The sequence below is a fragment of the Desmodus rotundus genome, chromosome 11 (genome assembly GCF_022682495.2).
Source record: "Desmodus rotundus isolate HL8 chromosome 11, HLdesRot8A.1, whole genome shotgun sequence".
In the NCBI taxonomy this organism is placed as follows: Eukaryota; Metazoa; Chordata; class Mammalia; order Chiroptera; family Phyllostomidae; genus Desmodus; species Desmodus rotundus.
Window position 1 is genome coordinate 79,205,485 of NC_071397.1, and position 24,162 is coordinate 79,229,646.

The 24,162-nt window shown below is 41.5% G+C and overlaps 1 protein-coding gene and 1 pseudogene across 12 annotated transcripts; one reads left to right on the top strand and one right to left on the bottom strand.

Annotated features, from left to right (window-relative positions):
* Positions 1–1,625: 1,625 nt before the first annotated feature.
* Positions 1,626–23,689, bottom strand: VNN2 (vanin 2). 12 transcript variants are annotated; one of them, XM_045188792.3, is made up of 11 exons: positions 23,331–23,689; positions 20,892–20,974; positions 19,798–19,920; positions 17,500–17,648; positions 16,727–16,958; positions 16,473–16,603; positions 14,685–14,877; positions 12,756–13,044; positions 11,151–11,524; positions 10,049–10,219; positions 1,626–4,463 (listed from the first exon to the last, which is right to left on the bottom strand). In XM_045188792.3, the coding sequence occupies exons 5-11, from the start codon at positions 16,937–16,939 to the stop codon at positions 4,281–4,283; spliced, it is 1,554 nt and encodes a 517-aa protein (XP_045044727.2). In that variant the 5' UTR covers positions 16,940–16,958; positions 17,500–17,648; positions 19,798–19,920; positions 20,892–20,974; positions 23,331–23,689; the 3' UTR covers positions 1,626–4,280. The 12 variants fall into 12 exon arrangements, with proteins under 12 accessions (XP_045044727.2, XP_045044729.2, XP_045044722.2 ...); XM_045188794.3 differs by having other exon boundaries at positions 17,500–17,652; XM_045188787.3 differs by having other exon boundaries at positions 17,500–17,681.
* Positions 21,051–22,552, top strand: LOC128779507 (splicing regulator RBM11 pseudogene; annotated as a pseudogene).
* Positions 23,690–24,162: the final 473 nt, after the last annotated feature.

The following is a 24,162-nucleotide window of genomic DNA, read 5'->3' on the forward strand; positions in this document are numbered from 1 at the left end:
TGGCCATAAGCTACTAAGGAGACAAAACTTATCCTCCTTGCAGGGGTGCAGCCTCTGCCCCCTTTACTTCACCCTGCTTGGCCCCTGAAGGATGGCTGGTTAGTCAATGATGGGTAAGATTTCTCAAGAAAGGAACAACCTAAGGCAGGCACAGTCACGAAGGGGCCATCAGGGAAGAATTTAGGGGATTGTGGAGAAGGGACAGAAAACCCTTACCCCTTGGTTTTATCATAGCCTGTGTCCTCATTCTATCTGTAAAAAGTCTCCTAATCTCTTGGCTGCCTTGCTTCCTCTGCCTGATTCAGGCCTGAAACAATGCCGAAGGGGGATGCAGTCCTGTGCCAGAACCCGAGGTTCCCAGCGGGCCGGGGGGGTGGGGTGGGGTTGGTGATCAGGCCTAAGAAAGAATGCATAAAGTCCTGTGAAACCTGCTTTGCTAAGAATGTCCTCAATTTAAATGCTGAGGGTCCAAGCACAAAATAAGCTTATTTCCCAAAGTTTCACAGCCAATTGGCATCACCTTGTCTACCAGAGCCTGACTCAAAAGGATCCCCGTGATCCCAGAAATGTTCTTTGTAAACCATACCTCCTTTCTTTGATATGCATCCCTATGCAAGCTAAACTCAATAAAAGCCCATTGAGAGAGAGAGGCTAAAGATCTTTCTCCTCTGAAAGACTAGTCAGCCTTTCCTCCCAAAGCAGATCAGGTCTTGTTAGACTTATTCTCATCCATGGCAGCTGGATGTAGCTCTGTGGGTGGAGCCCTCTCCCATACTAGCTGGTGTAGCTCAGTGGATTAAGTACAGGCCTGCAAACCAAAGGGTCATTGGTTTGACTCCCAGTCAGGGCACATGCCTGGGTTGTGGGCCAGGTCCCTAGTGGAGGATGTGTGAGAGGCAACCACACATTGATATTTCTTGTCCTCTCTTTCTCCCTCCCTTCCTCTCGCTCTATAAATAAATAAAATCTTTTAAAAAAGTAAATAAATTTTTAAATAACTTGCAATGTGCATTTATTTCATAAGGAAACTCCATAAGCCTGTGCCATTTCTAAGGCCTAGGCAAGTCCTTTCTTGAGCCCAATGGGGCTTCCCTCCTCTCTTTTTCTTGCATATGACATTGTCTTCTATGGAGTAACTGTCACCCACTGTTTTTTAGGTTACTGTACCCAAAAATAGCAGAAGAATAGTGTCAAGCCTTCAAAGTACCCCTGAAGAAAAGTACACAGGCCTTTGCATTTAAAAGTATTGTGTAACTCACTACGCAGAATTAGAGGAGGATAACAAAAACAAGGAAGTGCATTTGTCCAAGCGATGGTAATCCAACTCAAAACACTTTGAGCAAAAAAAGAAAAGAAAAGAAACTCTTTGGCCAACATAACTGGACATTCTGGTGAAATACTGGTTAGGTAAAAATCTGAATTCAGGTGCTTGACTTATGTCTTCACAGTTCTCTGGCTCAGCTCTTCTTGGTCTTCATCCTTAGAAACACTCTTTTCAGTCTGCAGTTGTCATGAGCATATGTTCACATTATAGTCTTTCCTATAAGTCAGCTGGGCAACTGCTTGGCTGGCGGCCTGCTGAGAAGCCTGGTACCCAGGAATAGACAAGAGTCACACATAGTAACTACACTATTCATTCAGCTTTTATTGAATGCAGGTTCACTCAAAGTAGAACATCAACATACATTAATATCCTACTCACACTCTCACAATCTATGACAAATACAACACAAACACACAGCAATCAATGGGGAATAATGAACCCAAGTCCCAGAGTCTCAGTCTGCAGGTCCGGGAGAAAGCACAGTGGGCAAGAGAGTCATCAGTGTCTTGCAAGGAAGGATTGCCAGAGCCAGGGGGGCAGCAGAGCAGACGGAGTCCTCAGTCCAGCAGGGCAGAGCCTGCAGCAGCTGATGCCAAGGGAGATCAGCATGGCGTGGAGCAGCACTCTGGTGTGTGGAGTTCAGCTGTCTCAGCAGTGGTCTGGAGCCTGCCTGAGGTATACCTTGAAAGAGGTGTACTCCACCTTTCTGGGTTTTTTGATAAGTGTCTTGGAACCTTTGATGGCAAGTGAGGAATTTTCCCAGGAGCCTATCTGTGAGTGGTACAAGGCTATTCTACTTGGCACCCTTGATGGCAATTGGGGAACTTTCCCTGGGGCCTGTCTATGGGTGGTCCCATTCTGCAGACCTGGCTGTTCTGATCATGTGTGCAGATATGTTAGGTGTGTCTCTTTGCCAGATGTGTCTGCTCTGACTTAGGTAGTTTCCCTCTTGAGTCAAAGTGTCCTGGATGACTGGCAGCCATCTTGGTTGACATGAGTGACTCCATTTTATTTTATATACTTTATGCTACCTTGACAAGACCAAAGCCATTTTATTGGTCCTGCTCTCCACATTAGTGAAGATAGCTTCTGGGGGCTCCAGATTTACATGGTTCTTGTGTCTTTGATTGCAGAAGAGAGGACTTCTTTTTTAATTTTTCTATCATCAAAAGTTCTAGGGAAGATTCTCACCAACGTGGCTTCAAACATGCACTCAGCACTGCATAAATCTCTGGCCTTGCAAGTCTAGTCCATGACTGGTAAAGCTTGGACACACTCTGGAGCTAAGAGGAATGATCTCCAACCCCAAATACATGGGGGAGTTCCCTTTAATAAAAAGGGGAGAGGGGAGCCCTGGCCTGTGTGGCTCAGTGGATTGGGCACTGGCCTGTAAACCAAAGGGTCACTGGTTCGATTCCCAGTCAGGGCACATGCCTGGGTTGCAGGCCATGTCCCCAGTATGGGGAGCAGGAGAGGCATCCCACTTTGATGTTTCTCTCCCTTTCTCTCTCCTTCCCTTCCCCTCCCTCTAAAAATAATTTTTTTTTTTAAGAGGGGAAAAGGGAGGCCTGGCAAAGACCAATAATTGACATTCACCTCAAGAAACTATAAAAGTTTATGAGAATAGTTCTGATTCCCTTGATCTTTTTGGCCTTTTATTCCTGAGAGAATGAAGGCCTACAATGAAGGGTTTAGGGTCAGCTGCTAACTTCCAGCTTAACTTTTTGAAGTGAAACGTCATTGCTCAGGTGTCACAATCCACACAACGATGCCACTGCATAATGTCTAACTTCAGATGTTAAGCAGACCTTGCAAATCTGAAATTCTCCATGTTTGGTGAGAAGATACAAGAACGCAGTTGTGATGGTTGTGTGTTTGGACTATGTACAAACATGTACATTCACCACCACTTCAAAACGACTGTCTCTGATGCCTCCGTGTTGAACACAAGCAGCACAGAAACCCCTCTTCAAAATTAAAGGCAAAAATGTGGTTTAACTTCCATTCCCTTTCTCTTAATATTAACCGCTTCCTTAGAAAAATAGTCCTCCTTTCCTACTGCATTGTAATAGAATAGACAAATCGAATCTATAAGGAGTAACATACAACAACATATAAAAACAAAACATAAATGTCTCAATGGTGATATTTCAAAGTGAAAACATTAGACAAAATAATTTTGAAGATATTAAATCTGAAAAAATCTGAACATTTATTTCTTTAATTTTAAGAATATTTGCATTAAATGATCAATAACAAATACACTGTATTTCAGGTAGAATGAGATATATACATTTTGAGAAGTACAGGCTAGCCACTATTGAAAACAGTGTTGCTATTCACAGTCATGGTCTTTGCGTTATGGGATTTGGGCTCATTAAATTATACCGCAGCCTTCAGGTGAGGTAGTTCAGGACTATGAATGCCCTGAGCCCGGTCTCCTTTGATACAAACCTGCACTATCTGTCATCTCTTCTAGAACATCTCAGAACAACTTTCACTGTGAATATAAACTTCAACATTACCATCTAATTGGGAAGTGCATTTCCCTCTAATCATAAGCACAGAAAAGCAGATTAATTCAAATTGTCTTAAATGTCAAATAGAATTCAGTCTCAATTTTCATCATTCCTCTTCTCTTAAAAGGCCACAGCTATGTTTACAATGGCCCTGGAGCTCTGCACTCTGCCTCTCATGCACACAAGCACACACAAGGTCACAGAGCAAATAAGGATAAAGATTTGACACTCATTCATCTGACCTGAGCATTCAGGGGGCAAATTTACCGTAATAGTTCAAAATAATTCAAGATGAGAAAAATACATATTTAGAAACCATTGGTCTATGCTGCAGAGATGGCCCTTCAGAATTTCTTAGTAAGTTGGAAAGCTGATAAACACATTTAGCAAAATATATACTGCACAAATAAATTGTGATAAAGAGATGTCCCATACCATCACAATATCTGCAAAGTTGTGATCATTAGTAAAGTGGATATTAACAGGTTAGCTGTTTCCAAATTGCTGATCCCTCCTGAGATGGAATGTGAGTCCTTAGTGTACCACCTCCCGAAGAGTGACACTGTTAGAATAGGCTCAGACGTTCCATTCTTGTTTACCAAGCGCCCATCTTTTAGTACCTAAAGAAACAGTGGGAAAAGTATAGTCAGCTTGATTAAGACATGCATTACAAGCAGAATAATATTTTTGAAATAATCCTAGATTCATGGTTGATCAAGACATTCCAGTTTGATGGGGTGTTGGGGAGCTGGGAACAGGCAGGACAAGGAAGAGACAGCTATTTTTTTTTTTAAGTTTATTTTTTATCCTCACCCAAGGACATGTGTATTGATTTTAGATAGAGAGGCAGGGAGGGAGGAAGGGGGAGATGAAGGGAAGGAGTGGGGGGAGGGTGGTGGGGGCGGAGAGAAAAAGAGAGATATCAATTCCCGTGCGTGTCCTGATAAGGGATTGCACAACCCTGGCTTACCAGGACGACACTCTAAACAACTGAGCTACCTGGGCAGGGCCCCGGAACAGCTATTTCATGTGTAATGAAGACTAGAGTCATTCTAGAGGACTCGTTATTTGAGTTTCAACAATCAAATTGAGATATGAGAGTGTTGGACCCAGGAATAGAAAAATACTGGGTGGCCAGGAAGCCAAGTTAAGACCAGGTGGCCATTGTTCTGGGCCAAGCTGACCAGAACAATGTCATGACCCTTCCATTCCCTACTCAAAAATGCAGAAGTAGCTGATTTTTCCTTCTTTCTAACTGTTTGCTTCCTTGAGACTATTGACCCACATACACAGTTGATCAAGTTTGGATGTGGTGAGCTACACCACCCTCTTATCCCCAAAGCACAGGTGTGAACACTGTTACCAGGCAACAGAGATGGAAAAGCAAGACATGACCCTGACATGGGAAATTCCACCAGCCCACCTTTTTCAAAAAGCCCACCTTTTCATACAAGCTCGCTTTGATCCCACCTTATAAAAGCAGCCAAGCAGAGCCAGCCCCTGAGTAAATTCAAAGGACCTTCCTTTCCTCTGTTTTGCCTCCCTTGTGCTTAAGCATAAGCTTAATAAAATTTGCCTGGAAATTCTTCTGGGGTCTCATCTCAATTTCTATCTTGGGGATCCCCAGAACCTCAATGCAAGCAACAAGAGGTAAGCCTTAATGAAAAGTCAAAAAATCATCAGCAGCAAACATTTCTTGAGTCCAATTAAATGCAAGATAATCACGAGCTAGTGGAGTAAAATCACACCTTTCCCTCAAGAAGCTTGAAAGTTAAAGGTGAAACTGAGAAATCAGTATATTATGTATTAGAGAGGGAAACAGAAAAGTGCTTAGGTGGTCAGAGAAGGGACAGCTGGACTGATCTGCTTCCCCAAGTGGGACAACCCGCCTCGAGAAGGAGCAGTTAAAGGAATTTCTCCCTGGGGCTGGTAACAAAAGACACCGTGGGAAGTGGAAATCCAAGCAGCAGTCTCATCTGGGCCACACGTGGGTGGCAGGTCTAGACTATGAGTTTTCTCACTCCAGTTGGTTAGAACCAGTGACGTGCTGAAACCGGTGTGAGTGTGTAAGGTCACAGAACAGAGGGTGGAAATTCCAGCGACTTTGACAGCTGGCTGTTAAACAGGTCATTCTTGAAATTGATCATGGTGGGAATATGTCTGCCACGAAAATTGGCAAATGCCACAAATCAGGGCTTTTTATTTTCCTCTTCATAGAGTGAGTTGTTAACATTCACAGCACACCAGTGGCTACAGCTGAAGACTGGTGAGGAGGAGAATAAGCCATATGGTCAAAGAGAAAGATGGGGCTCAGCTGGTAAAAGCCAGGAATGACCAGATATATCCAGAAGTCCCGGAGGTCTCTCTCTGTATGGAAGTCATGTGTCCAAACGAATGGGGTCAGAATAAAAAGAAACACAAATAGACAGACAATGGATAGAACGAGAATAAAAGAAAACGAATCCATCAGTTGTGACAAGGACATGTTAGATGGGGATGAACTCAGAAACTGAGAAACCAGATACTTCTGAACTAGACGAAAATGACTAAATGTCCTAGACGACAATCTCTGTGGCCCTCATGTGCCTATGAAGACGTATATCAGTAACAAGTTTTCAGACACACAACCTGTTGGTAATTAAGTAAACAAAATAAAATATTAAATGCTCACTGTTTATTGCCTGTTGTATTCATTGTCAACCTGTTCCTTGTTTATTAAATTGTTCATTAAAGGAACTAAGCTAAAATATCAGGATTATATTTTAAATTATAGGTCAGTGAAAGTTGAAAACAAGTTAAACACAGATACTTTACATTTCAGTGACTTTTTATCAATACAGTAACATTTTGTCGATTTTGAGCTTCTTGGGATTAATTGTTCTGGATTTGTGATTGTCTCTCAGGTTCTAGCTAGAACTTAGCATTTTTACTGGTTTCTTGCTAGACATTTTTCTTAAATGTGCTATACAATTTACTGGCCGCTTAAGCAGTGTTTATAAAATATCATTCGACCTTTTTGATTAATCCCTTAAGCCACTAGTTCTTATGTATCAAATCACCGGTGGGACTCTGAAAAAGTACAGGTCCCTTTACAAGATTCTGATTTATTGGACCTGAAAAGGAACCTGGCCTCTTACGCCTCCAGCCCACGTGCACATTTATCTATATTTACATGATATGCAACACACATGGCCTATTTCTGGCAAGCCTTTCCTTCCAGTTGTTAATGACCTTGGTTCACCAGATAAACATTTAGTACTAAGTACTTAAAATACACCCTGATATTTGTATAATGCTTTACTGTTCGCAAGGTACTTTCACACGCATTATCACACTGGCCCTCATCAAATCCATGAGGAAGATATTCAGTCTTCACAGGTAGAAAATGCAGAGGTTCACTGACTTGCACAAGGACGCATCACTAGTCAGTTGCAGAGATCAGATATCTGACAACATGCCGGAGTTGCCTAAGACATCATAGCAAGATGTTTCCCGCATTTGTGGTTATGGTCAGTAACCTTGAGGAAGGGGAAGACACTCGGTAAATGTGTTGAAATCTCTGCAGAAGTGATCCTGTAAGATAATGTGTAAATATTTTCTGATGAAGAATGCTGAGTCCAGAAAACTGGGAAGAAATCCAGAAGACATGGCCGGCATGACTAGTAAAAACCTGTCATCTGGTTTCTCTAAAAACAACATGTTAAAAGAAGGGCCATGACCTAAAACATGTCTAGTGAAAGAATAACCTAAAAAGTCAAGAATTGGTTTCTCTTTATCTGGCTCTTTTTGAGGAATGTAGGCACCGGATTCAATGGGGTCTTAGATCACCAGCCCCACAGGGGAGAAGGACATTGCCTCAGGCTTTCCTGGTGTTATGAAAAGCTGTTCCATGAAGACCCAACCCTTTTGGTTTTAATCCTGTCCTCACAAAACAAACTTCTGACCTTTAGCTTCAGAGTTTGAGAGGACCTGCCAATGGATAGCTTTCTTGAGACAACAGTCATTGGTTCTCTCAGTTTTCCTTCTTGTGAGGTAGTGTTTATTCCTTAGAATGTGATGAACTTCAGGGAAAGGGACGTGATAGAGAATCAACACTTGTGAACTGAAGGTCATGGAGCTTCCTCCAAGACAATGTGATACCAAAAACCCTGCCTACTAACAGGCAAGTGCGTCTTTTATATCTTTTTGGTGTGACACTGTATCGTATTTCATCTTTCAATGAATAAGCTGGAGTAGACGAGACGTGATCTAAATGATAAGTATACCATAAAGTGGCTAATTTAAAGGATAGGTGCAGCCTCTCCCTTCCCTCCTTCCTTCCATGCAAAAATGAGGGCCCAGTGCCCAGATGTGGAAGACAGAATGACAAATTCTGAGAATTATTGAGCTGAGAACTACAAATATTACACCATCAAGCACTTAACCATTTACTCTTCTGTATCATTCTCTGTTGCTTCCAGCTACCTGAAACCATCTGGGATAAAAAATAAATAAATAAATAAAACAAAGAAAGAAGGTAGCTATGTCCAAATTTCTTCCTGCTCTCTGACTCCTTATCAACTACCACCATCCAACTTCTTCAAACACTGTGTGGTTAAGATAGAGTAAAACGGCATTTCTGAATCTGGAGTTTTACCCTGGTCTGGAAAACCTGAGAAATCCTCATCTTTCTCCCATAAATGAGGTGCTTTTTGACATAAATGCTCAGTCTCACTCTAGGATAATTCCTGAAGGAGTTACATTTCTATGAGTACATGACATGGGGGAGATGCCAAAGTACTACCCAGAAGATTAGACTGTGTGCTCACTTCAGAGAGCAGGGCTTTGGAGATGCAGGGTACCGACATTACCGGCCCCCGATCTGTACGAATCCTGCTCTCCTTCCTCTCACTTCCTGAAGTGGCTCCAGACATTCTCAACTCATCTGCACTTATTGGTACCAGCCTAACCACCTGTGGACTACTAGATTTCAGTTCTAGAGCCCTCACTTCAACCCTGGTCATGACTTTCTGGAGTTGGCATTTATGCTTTTATTCCAGCCACAATTTGTTCAGGATATTCTACCTAACCTGGTCTCCTGTTCTCTGGGTCTCTTAGCCTGAATGCTGCACTACATGTTAAACTTTGGTTTCACAGAATTAAATATTTTTATCAATATGATATATCCCAATCTGGTAATATAGGCAGACATGACCATCAGCAATCAGCAATGATAAAGTATTTCTTGCTTAATGCCTTAGATGAACTAACATAGATCCTATTTTTCTTTTATAGAAAATGCAATGACTTTACCCTAGGTCCTGAACCCCCTCCCCTGTTTGCCACAATTCAGAGAAGACATTAGGGTTCAAGCTGGTCTAGTTGATGTGTGTGTGTGTGCCATGTACTAACAGACATAAACCTACAGAGTCTTAATTCTAATTTGAGACCAACTTAATCTGTAAATTAATTAGTTATAGCCACTATAATTTGTAAAATAAATATCTGATTTTCCATTTGCTTCCACATGTGACAATAGGAAATCAAAAATCTAAAAATAAATATTTTTCAAAGATGCCTTGAGCTCATAGGTTTTAGGTATATTATCATGTTATTCCAACAAAGTGTCATCGCTTTAGAATTACCTGTTATTGTAAAAATGGCCAAAATATTCCTTCTTCCTTTATCCATGTCCCTTTGCAATGTGATTTTACAGCTCCCTGAGAGATTGTGTCATTTATTTCTCTAACCCTTGAAACTACATTGGTCACGTGACTTGCTTTGGTCGGTGAGACATTCACAAACAAGGTGCAAGCAGAGACTTGAGAAAAACTTGCTTATTGTGGCTTTCCCTCTTGATGCTCTTGGGCTCCTTCAAGCCTGAGCTTGCTGGAAGAGGGGAGACCACAGGGAGAGAGTGGCCCCAATCATCCCACCAGTCTAAGACAAGGCCACCAGAACCAGCCCAATACACCAGCTAGTGACAGATGCATGAATGAGCCTAGCCAAGATCAGCTAAGCCTGTGGCAAACCAGAAAAACAGCCTAGATGCACTCAGTTCACATTCTCAGCCAGAAAGAAAGAGTTAAAAAATGATATTATCTAAAGCCATTAAGGTATGAGAAAGTTTGCTATACAGTAAAAGTTAAGCGAGACAGCAGCCATAACCTATTTTACTTGATTTTGGAGAACAGATAAAATAAACATACACTTAAAATCCTCCTACCTCAAATTTTCCAGGTGACAGGTGGATTTTAGTAAGCAGCACTTCGGGAAAAACATACTCTGTTCCAAATGTGCCACTTAGAGAGAATATATTAAATCTCGTCAAAGCAGTTTCTACTGGTCGTCCACAAGTTGTCACATTAGTCGTTTTGCATTTTAGCATCGTGCATACCTGTGTAGAACAGATGTAGATAAAGTGCAATACCTTACATCTCAGTTACTTGTACTAGAACAGTTGACTCAGTTTATAAATAACAAAGCAAATATTTTCTCTATCTGATACAGGGATTTGGGACATGTTTTTTATTATTAGCAGCTTTATTGGAAATGGCAAATGATTTGGGAACTCACCCCACTTTCTGGGTAACAAGTGGGTTGAAAGAAAGAAGCCAGTTTAGAATTAGTCTTAAACTCTTAGTTTCGCGTGCCAGATGATTGATTAGTCGGCCCAATAGAGGAGAGGTCTTTTGGCAGCCATAGTACTAAAGCTAAAGGGATGGTTAGAATTTTGACCATTGCTGTTTTTCCATACCCTTTCTTAAAGAGAGGGCAGTGGGGCACAAAGTGTAATAAGAAGATACAAATGCATAGCCAACACTATATGAAAAGCTTGAATTTTAAATATTTGTCATTGGGAGGGACTAAAATGGACAGGACATCTGATTACAAGAGAAACTAAGAAAAAAGTGTTATCCCTACTCATTGTTGGTTTTAAAAGTCAAAGCAAGACTTTAGATTCAGATACATTAGCAAAACTACATAAGAAAGCTTTATTGAGTTACACTATAATATGTAAACTAGTTCATTAGTCAAATACAAAATCATCCTGGTAAGGTTAATACTTTTTTTCTTTTTTTTTTTTTTTTGAGTTTTAGGTTAATACTTTTTAAAAGTGTGCTTAAAGCAAGCAATCAGATTATACTTAACTCCTATTGCAAATATCGTATGATCACTCCTAATGTGTATGTGCACTTGTGTGTGTAATACTGGCAAAGTGTGGAGTCACGCAGAGAAAAAGAACTCAGCCCTTTGGGACACAAACGAAAAGGAACCCTATAATTTACTGATACCCAAACACTCCCTTTCGCTGGAGCTGAGGTTACCTGCCAGTACTCTCTTCTCCTGCGGCCGTGAAGTCCTGAGAAAGCTCCTAGAGCGTATACTTCATTCTCTTCTTTTCTTAACATTCTGTAGCTTAAATGACAGCAGAGATCTTTTTGACAGACTGTAAGGTTGCCTGCGCTTGCGGAAAGTTCTGTGAAGTTGAATGCATCCCGGGAAATAAACGCCCGGAAAGTGCTTTTCTGTACTGGGAACGGTTTGGTGGTTGTGGCATAGTCGCTCCAGTTCACGGCCACGGGGAAGGCAGGGGAGCTTCGAGGATGCGAGTCCAATTCTGAAAGAAGGATCCTTCCCAGATTTGTTTCCATGTCATAATGGTATGCTTTGGGAGAGTGTGGAGCATAAATACCACTGCCTGTGAATAGAAAGCGAGTCTTTTAAACCAACATTGCCGGTTTCCCCCCCAGAACTGAGCATGCGCTCGTCCCTGTGTCCATCACAATCAGACAGTGCACTGGCCTCTAGTCACTCTGAACACCCAGGCACTTCGATTCTCTCCTGAAGGAACTGAATGGGTGTTTGATGTCTCATGTCAAATAAACTTTGAATATAATGAGAATGCTTGTGAGCATCATGGAAAATTAAATCAAATATAAAAATCTTTGTACTCGGGAGTTCATGAAAGGTAGGGAAAGGTTAATACACAATTCTCTCCAATTCTCTCCTGTTTCCCCGCTACAGTGGTGTTTTAAAATTGCCCCCAATTTTTCTACACTCTTCTCTCCAATGCGTAGATCTAATTCCTTTCCCTTTCAGTGCAGGCTGGACTTTGGGACTCACTTCCAAAGAATGGGAGACTGTAGAAGTGACGGCGTGTGACTAGTCATAAACAGCAATGCAGCACTTTCTTTCTCTCTCTCTCTCTCTCTCTCTCTCTCTCTCTCTCTCTCGCTCCATCTGGAAGAAGTAAGCTGCCATGTCCTGACGACATAGTGCACAGCCTTACGGAGAGGCCCAAGGAGCAAGAAATGAAGGTCTCCCACCCATAGCCCCTGAGAAACTAAGATACCTGCCAATATAGCTGTGTGAGACAGCTCTGCTGGGGACTACATGTGACTGCTAACCTGGCTAACAACTTGATGTATCCTGAGGAGACAGTCTGAGTCAGGATCACCCAGCTAACCTAGTCCCAAGTTGTAACCAATACAAAAAGTGAGATAACAAATGTTTGTTGTTTTAAGCCACGTTTTACTTTGAAAGTAAACAACACATCAATAATACATGCCTCTGCCCTTTGCCCATGATTGAGCAAATCTTGTTTAGTTCCAGGCTTTGCCACTCACTAGCTGGGAGCTTTGGCAAGGGCCTTGCATTCCCTGTGTCCCAGTGTTGCAATTTGTCAGAGTGGGACGGGGATGCTCATCCCTCAGAGCTGTTGTGAGGATAAAGGAATTAATACACATACAGGTCGTAACATAAGCACAGCTGTTAAAATCCGTCACTAGGCTTTCCTTTCATGTGAAAAGTGGGCAAATATAGTGGTTAGTCCCAAGAGAGAAGCAAAAAGTTATGAGAGCTCATATCTGAGCATTAGTTTCTCTGCATTTACATGTATTATCTGCAAGCCTCATCTGGTCATAAATTACCTGTCATTTTTAGGCGGGCATGATGTGTATTGGCCGCAAGAAGATTGACTCTCATTCCCATTGCCCAAGCTGAATGGAATTCAATAGCTGTTAAAAGGGGCAAGACATTCATCCAAGCTGTGGGAAACAGTATGGTGTCCACATGGAAATCCTTCACCAGGGTTATGGCAGGATCGTGGAAGAGGATATCGAAGCATGTGAAAATGCCAAACCTCCCAAAGGTGGTGTTGAAAGTCACCAGCTCCGGCTTCTCAGGCACATCGAACTGAGGCTCAGCATAGAGGTGGTACTGTAACAAATGCACAAGATCAAACCAAGAAAACCTTCTTTACTGAGGAGATAACTTGTAAAAACCCTCCAAAATGAGTAATAGATTTGGCTATGGTCAACAACAGTGACTCTGTAGGGAATGAATTAATCTGGTAATTGGAAGTGGAAGTCCAAGGAAAACATAAAATGTAGTCTCTCAATCTCTCTCTCTGTCTCTCTCTCTCTCTCTGTCTCTCTTCCCTGATTCCTTCCAAATAAACTTAAAAACCTATCCTAGACTAATACAATAATTAGAGTCAACGGTTTAATAAAATGGTCTGCAAAGTAGAGAATGAAGAGAGTTAGGAGCAAGACCATTAAAGTTTCTTTCTACAATTATTTTCTATCAAAAAATGAAAAAGAAATCAACCTTTACTAGTATTTTTTAAATTGATTGACAAAGGTACGTTAGGTCTACATGTTAGAGTTCGTGGGTCACGAATGGTCTTCAAAGTACTCTGAGGGGACAGTGAGAGCCCCCTAGGTTTAGAGTAACCAGAGGTTCCTCCCTCACGCGTCCACATTCAGGGCACTGCGTGGTCCTGAACTTTACTTGGGCCCAGGTGAATGGATTGATCAACTGTACTACCAGTTGAGCCAAATAAACACTTACAGAATGGCAGAATCACTTAAAGTGACTCTTGCAAAGTAAGTGTGTTAAAAATAATACTACTAATGCAAAGTCTAGATAGAAAAAAAATGAAAGAGCTGATATTTGTATTTCTAACATGAGACACATTTTTTAGGAGACTTGCAAGCTTAATTACTAATGAAAAGAAGTTGTCAAAACCCACAAAATCATGAGGAAAACTGTTTGAAAGTTACGGTTTTTATTTATAAATACAAAAATAATTAGACATATATTGACAACTCAAGTTAAAACTTTTTTCTATAGCAGTACATGATAAAAAAAACATTTGAAAACAATTGGGTTAATACCACTCCACTTGACTAATACTCGAATTTTAACTGGGACTTCCAGCAGATTATTTCCCCACTCAGAAGACTCAGAGGCTACACCTGAAAGTGCTCAAAGACAATCTGGGGAGGAAGGGGGCACACACACTGACACACATATCTCACATCCACTTAAAAGTCCGGAATCTCTCTCCCTGCCCAACTCGGTAAAAAATGATGGCCTAAGTTTATTTTGTTCTTTCAATTCAGAGTTTAAAGTAAAACTTGTCTGATCTGACTTTAAATCCATAAGAGGGTAATTAAATGAACTGGCATAGAAAATAAAGAAAAAGATCATTTTTGTAATTTGACAGAAAACAGGGAAATTAACTTCTGTGAAACCCACTCATACAATCTGGAAACATCCTTGTATCATGTCAGTATTAACTGGAATCTAGATTACAGCCACCTTGGTATCCTTTGAGTTAATATGAAAATTATTTTTTATGGACAGAAGATTTATTTCAATTCTAGACTATTGCAACATCTTTCTAATACGTCTTTATCTATTTTTTTCCAGATTAGTGTTTTTCTCAAATGTGATTTTCTTTAGTGCTTGCCTTAAAAGAAAATCTCTAATGCCATCATACATAGGGAACGAGGCTCCAGATGCTACACACAGCATTCACCGCAGGTGCCGTTTTACACGCCCACCCCTCTCACCTTATGGTACCGTGCCACCAGTTGTCCCTTTTTGTCGTAGACCACATTGGTATTGTACTGGTAACAGCCATTAGGAGGACAGGAGGGGTCCTTAGAGTCACATGGCTTTTTGTCTCCAATATTTGCCAAAACATAGATAGAGTTGTTCTTGGCCAGGCAGCTGAGTCTCACTTGTACTGGTGTGTGACCAAACCTAAACCACATTTTAATTAAGACATTTCAACAAGTCAGACAGAGAAAGATAAATACTGTATAATGTCATTCATATGTAACATCTAAAAAGGCTGAACTCAGAAAAACAGAGTAGAATAGTGGTTACCAGGGGCTGGGGGGGTGGGGGAATTGGGAATATGTTATTTAAGGATGCAAACTTGCAACAGGTAGATAAATAATTCCTAAAGATTTAATGTACTGCATGGTGATTGTTGCCGACAATATTATACTATAAACCTGCGAGTTGCTTAGAGACTAGATCTTAATTGTTCTGACCACAAAATAGAAATGATCGTTATAGGACATAATAGAGGGGTTAACGACAGCTATGGCGGTTATCATATTGCAATATATAAATGTATTAAGTTAGCACATTATACACCTTAAACTTACACAATATTGTCAATTATATCTCAATTAAAAAGGCAGTTCAACTTTAAAATATATTTTAGTCATTTTGTACGTAAACAATAACAAACTCCTAGACCAGAGAACAAACTGATGGTTGCCAGGTGCGAGGCAGGGTGGTGGGGTGAAAAAGGGGAAGGAATTAAGAAACACAAATTGGCAGTTATGAAACAGCCACAAGGATGTAGAGGAGAGCATAGGGGATATAGTCAATAACCCTGTAATAACTGTGGTATGGTGCTAGGTGGGTACTAGACTTATCAGAGGTGTCACTTCCTAAGTCATATAAATGTCGAACCACGACACTGTACACCTGAAACTAATGTAACATTGGATGTCAGTGGTAATTAAAAAACTTAATTAAAAAAAATAACGGCAAGAGCCTAAGTGTAAATGAAGTTAGTATAAAAACTATGTATGAAAAAGAGCATATTTTAAAAGCCACAAATTATACTCAAACTTGATGAATTTTTTCTACTTCATATTTATTGCTCAGGCAATTCATTATTCACTCTCCTGCTTCACTGGGTGTCTCCTCTCTAGGATCATTCCATCAGCATGCAAATATGCTCTAGTACCTTTCATTTAGAAAAAAATGAAATAAAAACTTCTCTTGAACCCAAATGCCTCTCTAAATCTTGCTCCATTTCTCAGCTCCCTCTCACAGCAAAGCTCCTAGAAAAAACTGTCCACCTGGTGGTTCCCAGCTTGTCCTCTCCCCATCCTCTTTTGAAGCACTCGAATCAGCTTTCTCTTTCATGATCCCAATAGACAACTTTTGTCACTGCCAATGAAGACCCCCATCTTACTTGATCTCATCCCATTTGTCCGCAGCCATTGCCACAGTTAATCACACCCTCCTCCTGGAAACCCTTCGCCTTGTTTATTGGCCCCCACACTTTCCTACTTGCCGGCTCCTCATCTCATTCCCCTTAGTCTCTAATCCTTTTACATATTTTCTCCAAATTTAACAAAGATATAAATCATAAATAATTGTTCAATGGTATCTAAGTGCAATTATTTAAATTTAGCAAATGCCAAGATAAATATAACAGTAACATATACCATATACATGATAATTCAAGACTTATCATTTTGCTGTGGTGAACATGCACATTTTAGAGAATTATAGCACTTTTGCACAAACAACGTGGATAGAGAAAATACCTGTGGGGGTCTCGACATGGAATCCAGTCCACCCGAGGGTCCGGGATATCCTCCAGGTAAGGGAAAATGGTTTCCCTCGTAAAATTCCATCCATAAAGTGCGTCTTCTGGTGTCACAATAATTTCAGCACCCTGTCCAAAACAAGTCAAATCCAAATGATCTCTCCGTGTGTAACACAGACAACGCAACACTTCAATCCCCACCAGATCTCATGTCCCTACCATAAATTATGATTAGTAGAAATAAAAGAATACCTGCTCGGCTGCCTGCTTAATCGCTTTCTCCAGAATATCTATATTCTTGTTCATAAGAAGCAAGGCATTGTCCTGAGAAACAGGTGTTTTTGTTTCCTCTGGCAATATGACCGCGTGTTCGTACACTGCAGCTATAAATGTATCCAGGGCACTGACATGCAGGGTGACCAGGGCAAAAACTGCCACCGAGGTTTGAAAGGAGGAAGTGGTCATGGCCAAGGTCTAGAGATTTCTGAAAATGCAAGTAATATTCATGGAGCATTTATAAAGGATGGTATATTTATGTAACATATGGCTGCCAGCTATTGAGCTCTTCTCTAATAATCCTATGAATATTATATCCAACCACTTTTGAGGGAAAAAATATTGTCATTAAGTGAATACAATCAAAAACTATTATAAAGGTTGTACAGCATGTACGACTGATAAAATTTGAGGTAAAATTTTAGGAAAATAAAATTCAAATGTAGTAAAATTGCACTCTTTAATCAACAGAAAGAAAATGTAACTAAACTGACTCTCATGTGAAAAATCATTACAACATACCTGCTATATCTCCTTCACAAGGTTATTCTGAGAGTCAAAGACACATGAACATTCTTCGTAAGATTGGGATGGGATGACAATCATTAACAGAAATGGGTGACAGCATAGTAATGTAATAATCCTGACTGCTCAGTGTGATTTCATTGTTAGGCCCTCAGAAAAGCTCTTATTCAAGTTAAGAAATCTAGTCTTTTGGGGTGCTGGGGATGAAATGGGGGACAGGGTACCTGGGCACCAACTCCTGGATCTCGCCAAGCAGGACACAGCAGATGCACGTCAACCACGTGATGAAGACATGACAAAGACACCGAGGAACTCAGGATGGTGAGGAGACGCCCTGGGCTCTGCCACAGCCTGAAGGACGTCCTCGTCTGGCCTCCCTCCCAGAAATGAAATGGTATCAAGTGAGCTGAGAAGTGAAGAGTCGGAAATAACATGCACATTCATTGACAGCATTTCCTCATAGGCAGCAAGGATGACACAACAAAATATGAAGCAAGAAAAACAGGTTCTTCTTTTCAAGCTATTCTTTGTATAACTATATACCAGAAAATAGGAAAAAGAAGAATAGTACTATATCCAAAAATATACATAGTGGTAAAAAACAATATGTCTGGCCCTGCCCCCAGTGGAGACTTTCATGTGTCTTCAGCAGATTGTCTGAATCTGCCTTTTTGGAAGGAAATGTCAGCTTGAGCGGAACCAGCCTGAACTTTAACCAACTTTTGGTCCCAGGTCCCACCCAGGTGAGGCTCTGGACTTGGATGGGTATTCAACTCTTCAGACAGAGAAGGCAACTAAAACCCAGAGAAAATCTGAGTAATGACATGTCATGCCCCACTGGCTGGAAAGGGTTGTGTCACAGGAAGTTGCCAGTAGCCAGCTGATTTTGACCTACAGCATCAGCAATTTCATGTGGTTCAAACTATACTCTGCTTTCTGCTCTCAGAAGTTGGGGGGTGTGGGGCACTGAGCTGCAAAAGTCCTTTGACCTGGCAGCACTCTTCCACTCTGAGGGCTTCCACTTCTTTAAAAGTAAAACAGTAACCAGCTCTCTCGATGATTTCGCTTGCAGATCATTAACTTTAGTTCTGATCCAACTCTGCCAAAAGCTCGTTGCATTCATCAAAACGAACTTTTAAAAATTCCCTTGGTTGGTGCTATAGACTACAGGCTTATATGTCCCCCCATACCCCAGACTCATATGTTGAAACCCAATCCTTAGTGTGATGGTATTAGGAGGTGGGGCCTTTGAAAGGTGTTTACGTCATGAGTGTGCAGCCCTCGAATATGGGATTCCTGCTTGTATAAAAAGAGTCCTAAGGGAACTTCCTTGCCTTGTCTGCTTTGTGAGAACACAATAAGAAGATGCTGTCTCTGAACTAGGAAGCACGCCCTTGCCAGACACTGAGTCTGCTGGCACCTTGATCTTGGACTTCCCAGTCTCAAGAAATGTGAAAAATAAATTTCTGTTGCTTATAAGACACCCAGTCCACAGTATCTGTTATAGCGGCCCAAATGGATTAAGACAGCTGGATTCAAAGATTTTGGTAAAGTAAGGATGACCACCTTACTTTTAGGACAACAGAAATAAGTCCAAAGGAGCTGGATCAAAGTCACACATGCTGGCAGTTATAGAAACAAACACTTGAAAGGGTAGGGTAAAAAACAAAGCTGATACCTCAGGTACTACAGAGGGGAAAAATGGAAAGATAGGTTAAAAATACAAAAGTGTCAAGCTGTGGTACATTTATTGTTTTATCACACAATATGAGGCTGATGACAAAAGAAAGTTCAAACCTAAAGAAAGGTTCAAAGAGTTAATTTGAGTCAGGACTGAGGGCCAGACCCACAATCAAAATCTCAGAATTGAGAAAAGGCTCCAAGGAGCAGCAGTTTTGTAGTTTATTTTATATATTAAAATCAAAGGGCTAGATGGAAGGAAGGTTACATGAAATCTATTGGTGACAGATTAAAGAGGATGCTGTTCCTACTCAGCAGTAGGAACTTCTCTAGCACTGAATCAAAAGTAACAATGAAGAGGTGCATACTTGTTTTACATTGGCGGGTGCAGGAGACTTAACATTTAACATACAGAACGCACAGAGGTATGCAGGTAAAGGATAACAGCAAGGAATGTAGGGTAGTCTGGACCCAGTACCAGGTGTTTATCTCTGGAGGTCTGGAGAAGAGATCAGATCATTCGGCCATTCTAAGTATATTATCCTAGTTGCACAAAAACTATGAACAGGGCTTGTTCAACATAAAGATGAATCTATCATATAAGCCTTAGGACATGACTTCCCATTATAACCTCCTCAGGAATTTTCATGACCAGAATATCCTGTGTGGTTATTGAGTTTGTCAGGCCTGCCAGGTAGCCCCGAGCTTGTCAGATCTGCCGAGTAACCCTGTTTTCATTCACAAGAGCGTCACAATAATTCACCAATTATTCATTGTCTTCATTTCCAATGGGCAAGGATATAAAAAAGCACGTTTAAGGCCTAAGATACGTAACTACTTACAGGTCTGTCTAGGTAAAGTCTTCCACTCCCCTGGATGCCATCTGCTTTCTTCTTTCCAAGGCCTGTGGCTCCTCCAATCACCCTTGACTTCTCGTTTTGGTTTGCTTTCGGGAAGAGCAGCACCTGGCCAGAAGGTTCTGCTCTCTTAGCACTAGGAGAGGGAGTATTTGTTTTATCCTAGCCGGACAACTCGGATATCTGGGGTTTTCTTTCAAGCAGTCTTAGAAGCCAGGTAACACAGGCCAGGTGGAATCATGTGATTGCAACTGAACAATGTCCAAATGGCCAGGAGAAGTAACAGAGCAATAGAAGCTGGCCATTTTTTAGCCTTTAAGACCTAAGTTGACTCTTATATTCATATCACATTCTTTCTCTTTAGCACATGATTCTTTTATTACTATAATACAGATCCACTCTAGAACTTTCCTCCAAATGGACACAACTAAATTCTGTATGGTTCTGCATCGAATTCCAGGTAACCTACATGGCATGAATTTTTCCTACGTTAGTTATGAGACTCATGACGGCACTGAGTAATGCTTAATGGCATGGACCCTGAAGCCAGAATGCCTGGGTTTGAATCACTTCCCAGCTGGGTGACTATGGGTAAAGTGATGCACCCTCTCAGTACCACAGTTTCCCTCATCTGAATAAAGGTGACAATATGTGCTGAATGATTTTTGCTGTCATTACTGCTTCACACCACAAGACGATGGCCCTATTTGAGGGCAATGTCCAGTACAGCTCTGACCCAGGTCTTTAATTCTCTCTGCTCCTATGCCCACTTGTTCTGAGCTACTAATTTGCTAAAAGAATATCAGTCAGTCCATATTCTCTATTTTCTCATTGCTCTGTGCCTTTTCACAGTCTTCCACGTTTCCTCTCTTCTATGTCAACCTGCCCTGAATGGTTATTAAAATATTAACCATTGGTAATTAAAGTCCATTTCTACCAGCTAATTTTGAATGTTTTCTCCCCAACTATACCTTAGATTCTCCCTTTGATCAATAGTTTTAATTCCTTAATTCATACATCATACAATTTAAAAAAAAAAACACACACATCCACAATACACACACACACACGCAGCTTACCAAGAAACTGGATTACTCATGCACAGCTGTCGGGAATGTGAAATGGTACAGCCAGCCGCTCTGCAAAACAAGCTTGGCAGTTTCTGGGGGAAACAAGAAAAGAAAAACAACCTAATCATGATACTCCGCCCTGTCCTGGGTGGAGCAACAAACAGGGACATGGGGCAGAATCCCAGCACCTACACCTTGTTCCCAGTTCCGGAAGAGGACAGGACAATGCTGGTGGACGGTTTAGAGGCCCTAGGGCAGGAAGAACTTCTTTATGATCTGTTACTCCAGTTTCTGACAGGCTGCACCATTAACCAAAATTACTATATGCAAAGACAGAGAAGAAAAGCAGAAGTTTTGCATTTGTGTGTTTTGAACACCTAGCATCTGAGTCATGTGCCAAAGTTCTGCTAATTGGCACACGTTTCTATGGAAGACCAATTAATGTGCAGTATCTGTGTGGGAGTGCTCGCTCTTCTAAATCAACTGGCCAAAGTTTTGAGAGCTGTGTTAAGACTAATTCCCCAGCTACAGGAACAAGGAAGTTGTGAGAAGGTCTTCCTTTCTATACATTTTTTTTTCCAGTTAATACTGCTGTTTGACATTATGATTTTTTTTCTCCAGAAAATGCAAGGGCATGTGTATAACCCAATGATGCTGCTTTCTTACTATGAGATGATAACACCACTCCCTAATGCACAGCCCTGTCCTCCTGCATTCAGGCTCCACTTCCAGAGGCAGGACTTAGCTCTCAGGAATGGACTCACCAACAACCGAGTGACTCTGATCTTCATCAGCTAAGTAAATAAGAGGCAAAAGCACCCCAGCAATAGTGATAAACAGAAAACTATACAGGAAATGAATATAGCCCAAAGTTCTAAAAGTGTATGAAGATATTAATGCTATGTTCAAATAAAATACTTATTTACACTGGTTTTCTTTCAAAAGGAAAAAACTCTATCAAAAGTCACTCAACAGCTGAGTTCACGGTGGTCAGTTTCAGAATATATAATAATGTGACTTACTTGATTTGGTACTCAAATTTGTCTCGAATGACAAAAACTTGAAATAATGTACTACTTTTTGTATCTGTCATGCTTTTTGTCAACAACAAACAGACTGAGTTGTTTACTTTAGTGCTGATGACAAAATTGCACTGAACTATAAATCGGAAGTCATACTGGACCCCACGCTCTCCTAGGTTGTCACCTGTAACTCTCAACTACACACAGGCTGGGGCTAGACTAGGCTGTGGGTTTTCCGAAAGGAACCAGTACAAATATTTAAAATTTGCAAGTTGTTCCTAATGAAGGCTGAATAAGCAGGCTTTACTTAGTTTCCTTTGTTAACACTTCAGATTTTTTTCTGTCTGAACGTGTCTTATTCTCCTGTGGGTTTATTTCATCAATAGAGGACATATAACCCTGATCCCAGAGCAACAACTACTATCATAAGACTAGTCTTTGGGTCATTTCTTTTTGATATGATTGTATATAAATCAAGATATGTGTTCTTTACTTTCATTTACTAATTGTATTTAGTGAAAATCAGTTTGAAATTTATGTCAGTATTTATTATCCACCTCTCTTGCCAGCAAAAGGAGCTACTGATGCATGCAACAGTGTAGATGGATCTTAAGAGCATGACGCTGAATGAAAAGGCCAGTCCCCAAAGTTAACAACATACTCTGTGATTCCATTTGTACAACATTCCTGAAATGACAAAGTTATAGGAATGGAGAACAAATGAGTGATTGCCAGAGAGAAAGGAGACAGTGAGGGTGAGAGGACACTGGATGGGGCCATAAAAGGGCAGCATGAAGGATGGGAAATGTTCTGTATCTTGACTCCATCAGCATATCCTGGCTGTGATGTTGCACTATGTTGCAGATGTTTCCATTGGGGAAAACTGCGTAAGGAGTAAACATGACCTCTGTGCATTAATTCTTACAACTGCATGTAAATCAACAATTATCCACAAATGTAGAAGTTTAATCAAAAACAATTTGTGATTATTTGCCCTTTTTATTTTTCCTTTCATTAATTTTAATATCATATTCATATATGTATATAAGTTGCAATAGGATCTTAACTAAAATACACATTTATTAATTATTATATCCTACAATCAGCTACATAAGTTAGTTTCCTTTCGTAGGAGGATTCTTTTAAGCTGGGCCCCTTTGTTACATTTAGAAGAACACAAATATATAAAAATTTAACACACACACTGATATCCTTTGATAGTTCATCCTGCCTTTTGCACAAGTTTCCTCTGTCCTTTTCCCCATATTTTTAGCTCTTATTGTCATTTATTTTAATACTACTAGCAAAATCATAAAATGAGGAAGGGACAAGGTCAGTTTCATAAAGTGACTTTAAATACACTGGGATCCGCGGCGGCCTGTGTTGACAGCAGTCTGTCGGGAATGGAAAGAACAAGTTCTCTCACCAGAGGTGGGCCGCTCCCTGCCGAGCCCACTGCGCTATCCCAGCGCTAGCGCCGTGGGTCCCGCAGTCCCGGGGGTCCAAGTGGGGAGCCGGGCTGTCCAGGGGCCGCGGCCCCCTTAAGAAAGGGGCGTGGCGTGCAGTCCGCGCAGCTGCCAGACCCTCGGAGCCAGTGCTCGCTCGGCCGCAGCAGCTCTCGCCGCTCGGCCGGGCAACTCGGCGGCCCGCGCCTCCCAGCTTCCCGGGAGCCGGCGCGGTCCCGGGCCGCGCGAGGTGCGTCGGGGCGTGCACCGCTGCGGGCTGGCTTTGATCGTCAGAGCCAAGTGCGCCGCCCGAGACCGCTGCTGCTGGGAAGCGGACAACGGAAGCCCTGGCGGGCAGAGGGGCGTCAGTGAGCATCTTGGAAATCCCCGAGCATGCACTTCCTTAAAGGGTCCCCGCCCACAGCCAGCCGCACAGCAGAGGAGGGTGTTTCTTCCTGGATTCTTACGCACCAACAACTGTTGAAAGCTTAATGGAACTCCTGTCTCGAGACATTGATGTGATTAGACGTAACATTGTAAAACACCCTCTGACCCAGGAAGTAAAGGAGTGAGAAGGGACTGTCCCAGTCCCACAAAGAAGAGCAAGTGAGAATAGTCACCAGATTTTAGCCTTGTGTTTAATTCGCTCGCTTTGGAGCATCGTGGATTAATAATTTACAAGCTTGGCCTTTACGTTACAGTGTGTTACAGGGTGCCGTTTGAGTTTTCTGGGTGTTTTTAGCTCTTGGTCCCCTTCGCTGTGAGAGGTGGGGGAGTGACTTGCTTGGAGCCACTTTGTAGCGTGTGTGGTAC

Coding starts and splice junctions, on each gene's coding strand:
- VNN2 (XM_045188793.3), bottom strand. CDS start 16,939: ATGACCACTTCCTCCTTTCAAACCTCGGTGGCAGTTTTTGCCCTGGTC. Junction 10,220..11,150: donor GGAGAAGAGAGTACTGGCAG/GTAACCTCAGCT, acceptor TGTTCTACACAG/GTATGCACGATGCTAAAATG. Junction 4,464..10,048: donor TGTCACCTGGAAAATTTGAG/GTAGGAGGATTT, acceptor CTGTTTCTTTAG/GTACTAAAAGATGGGCGCTT.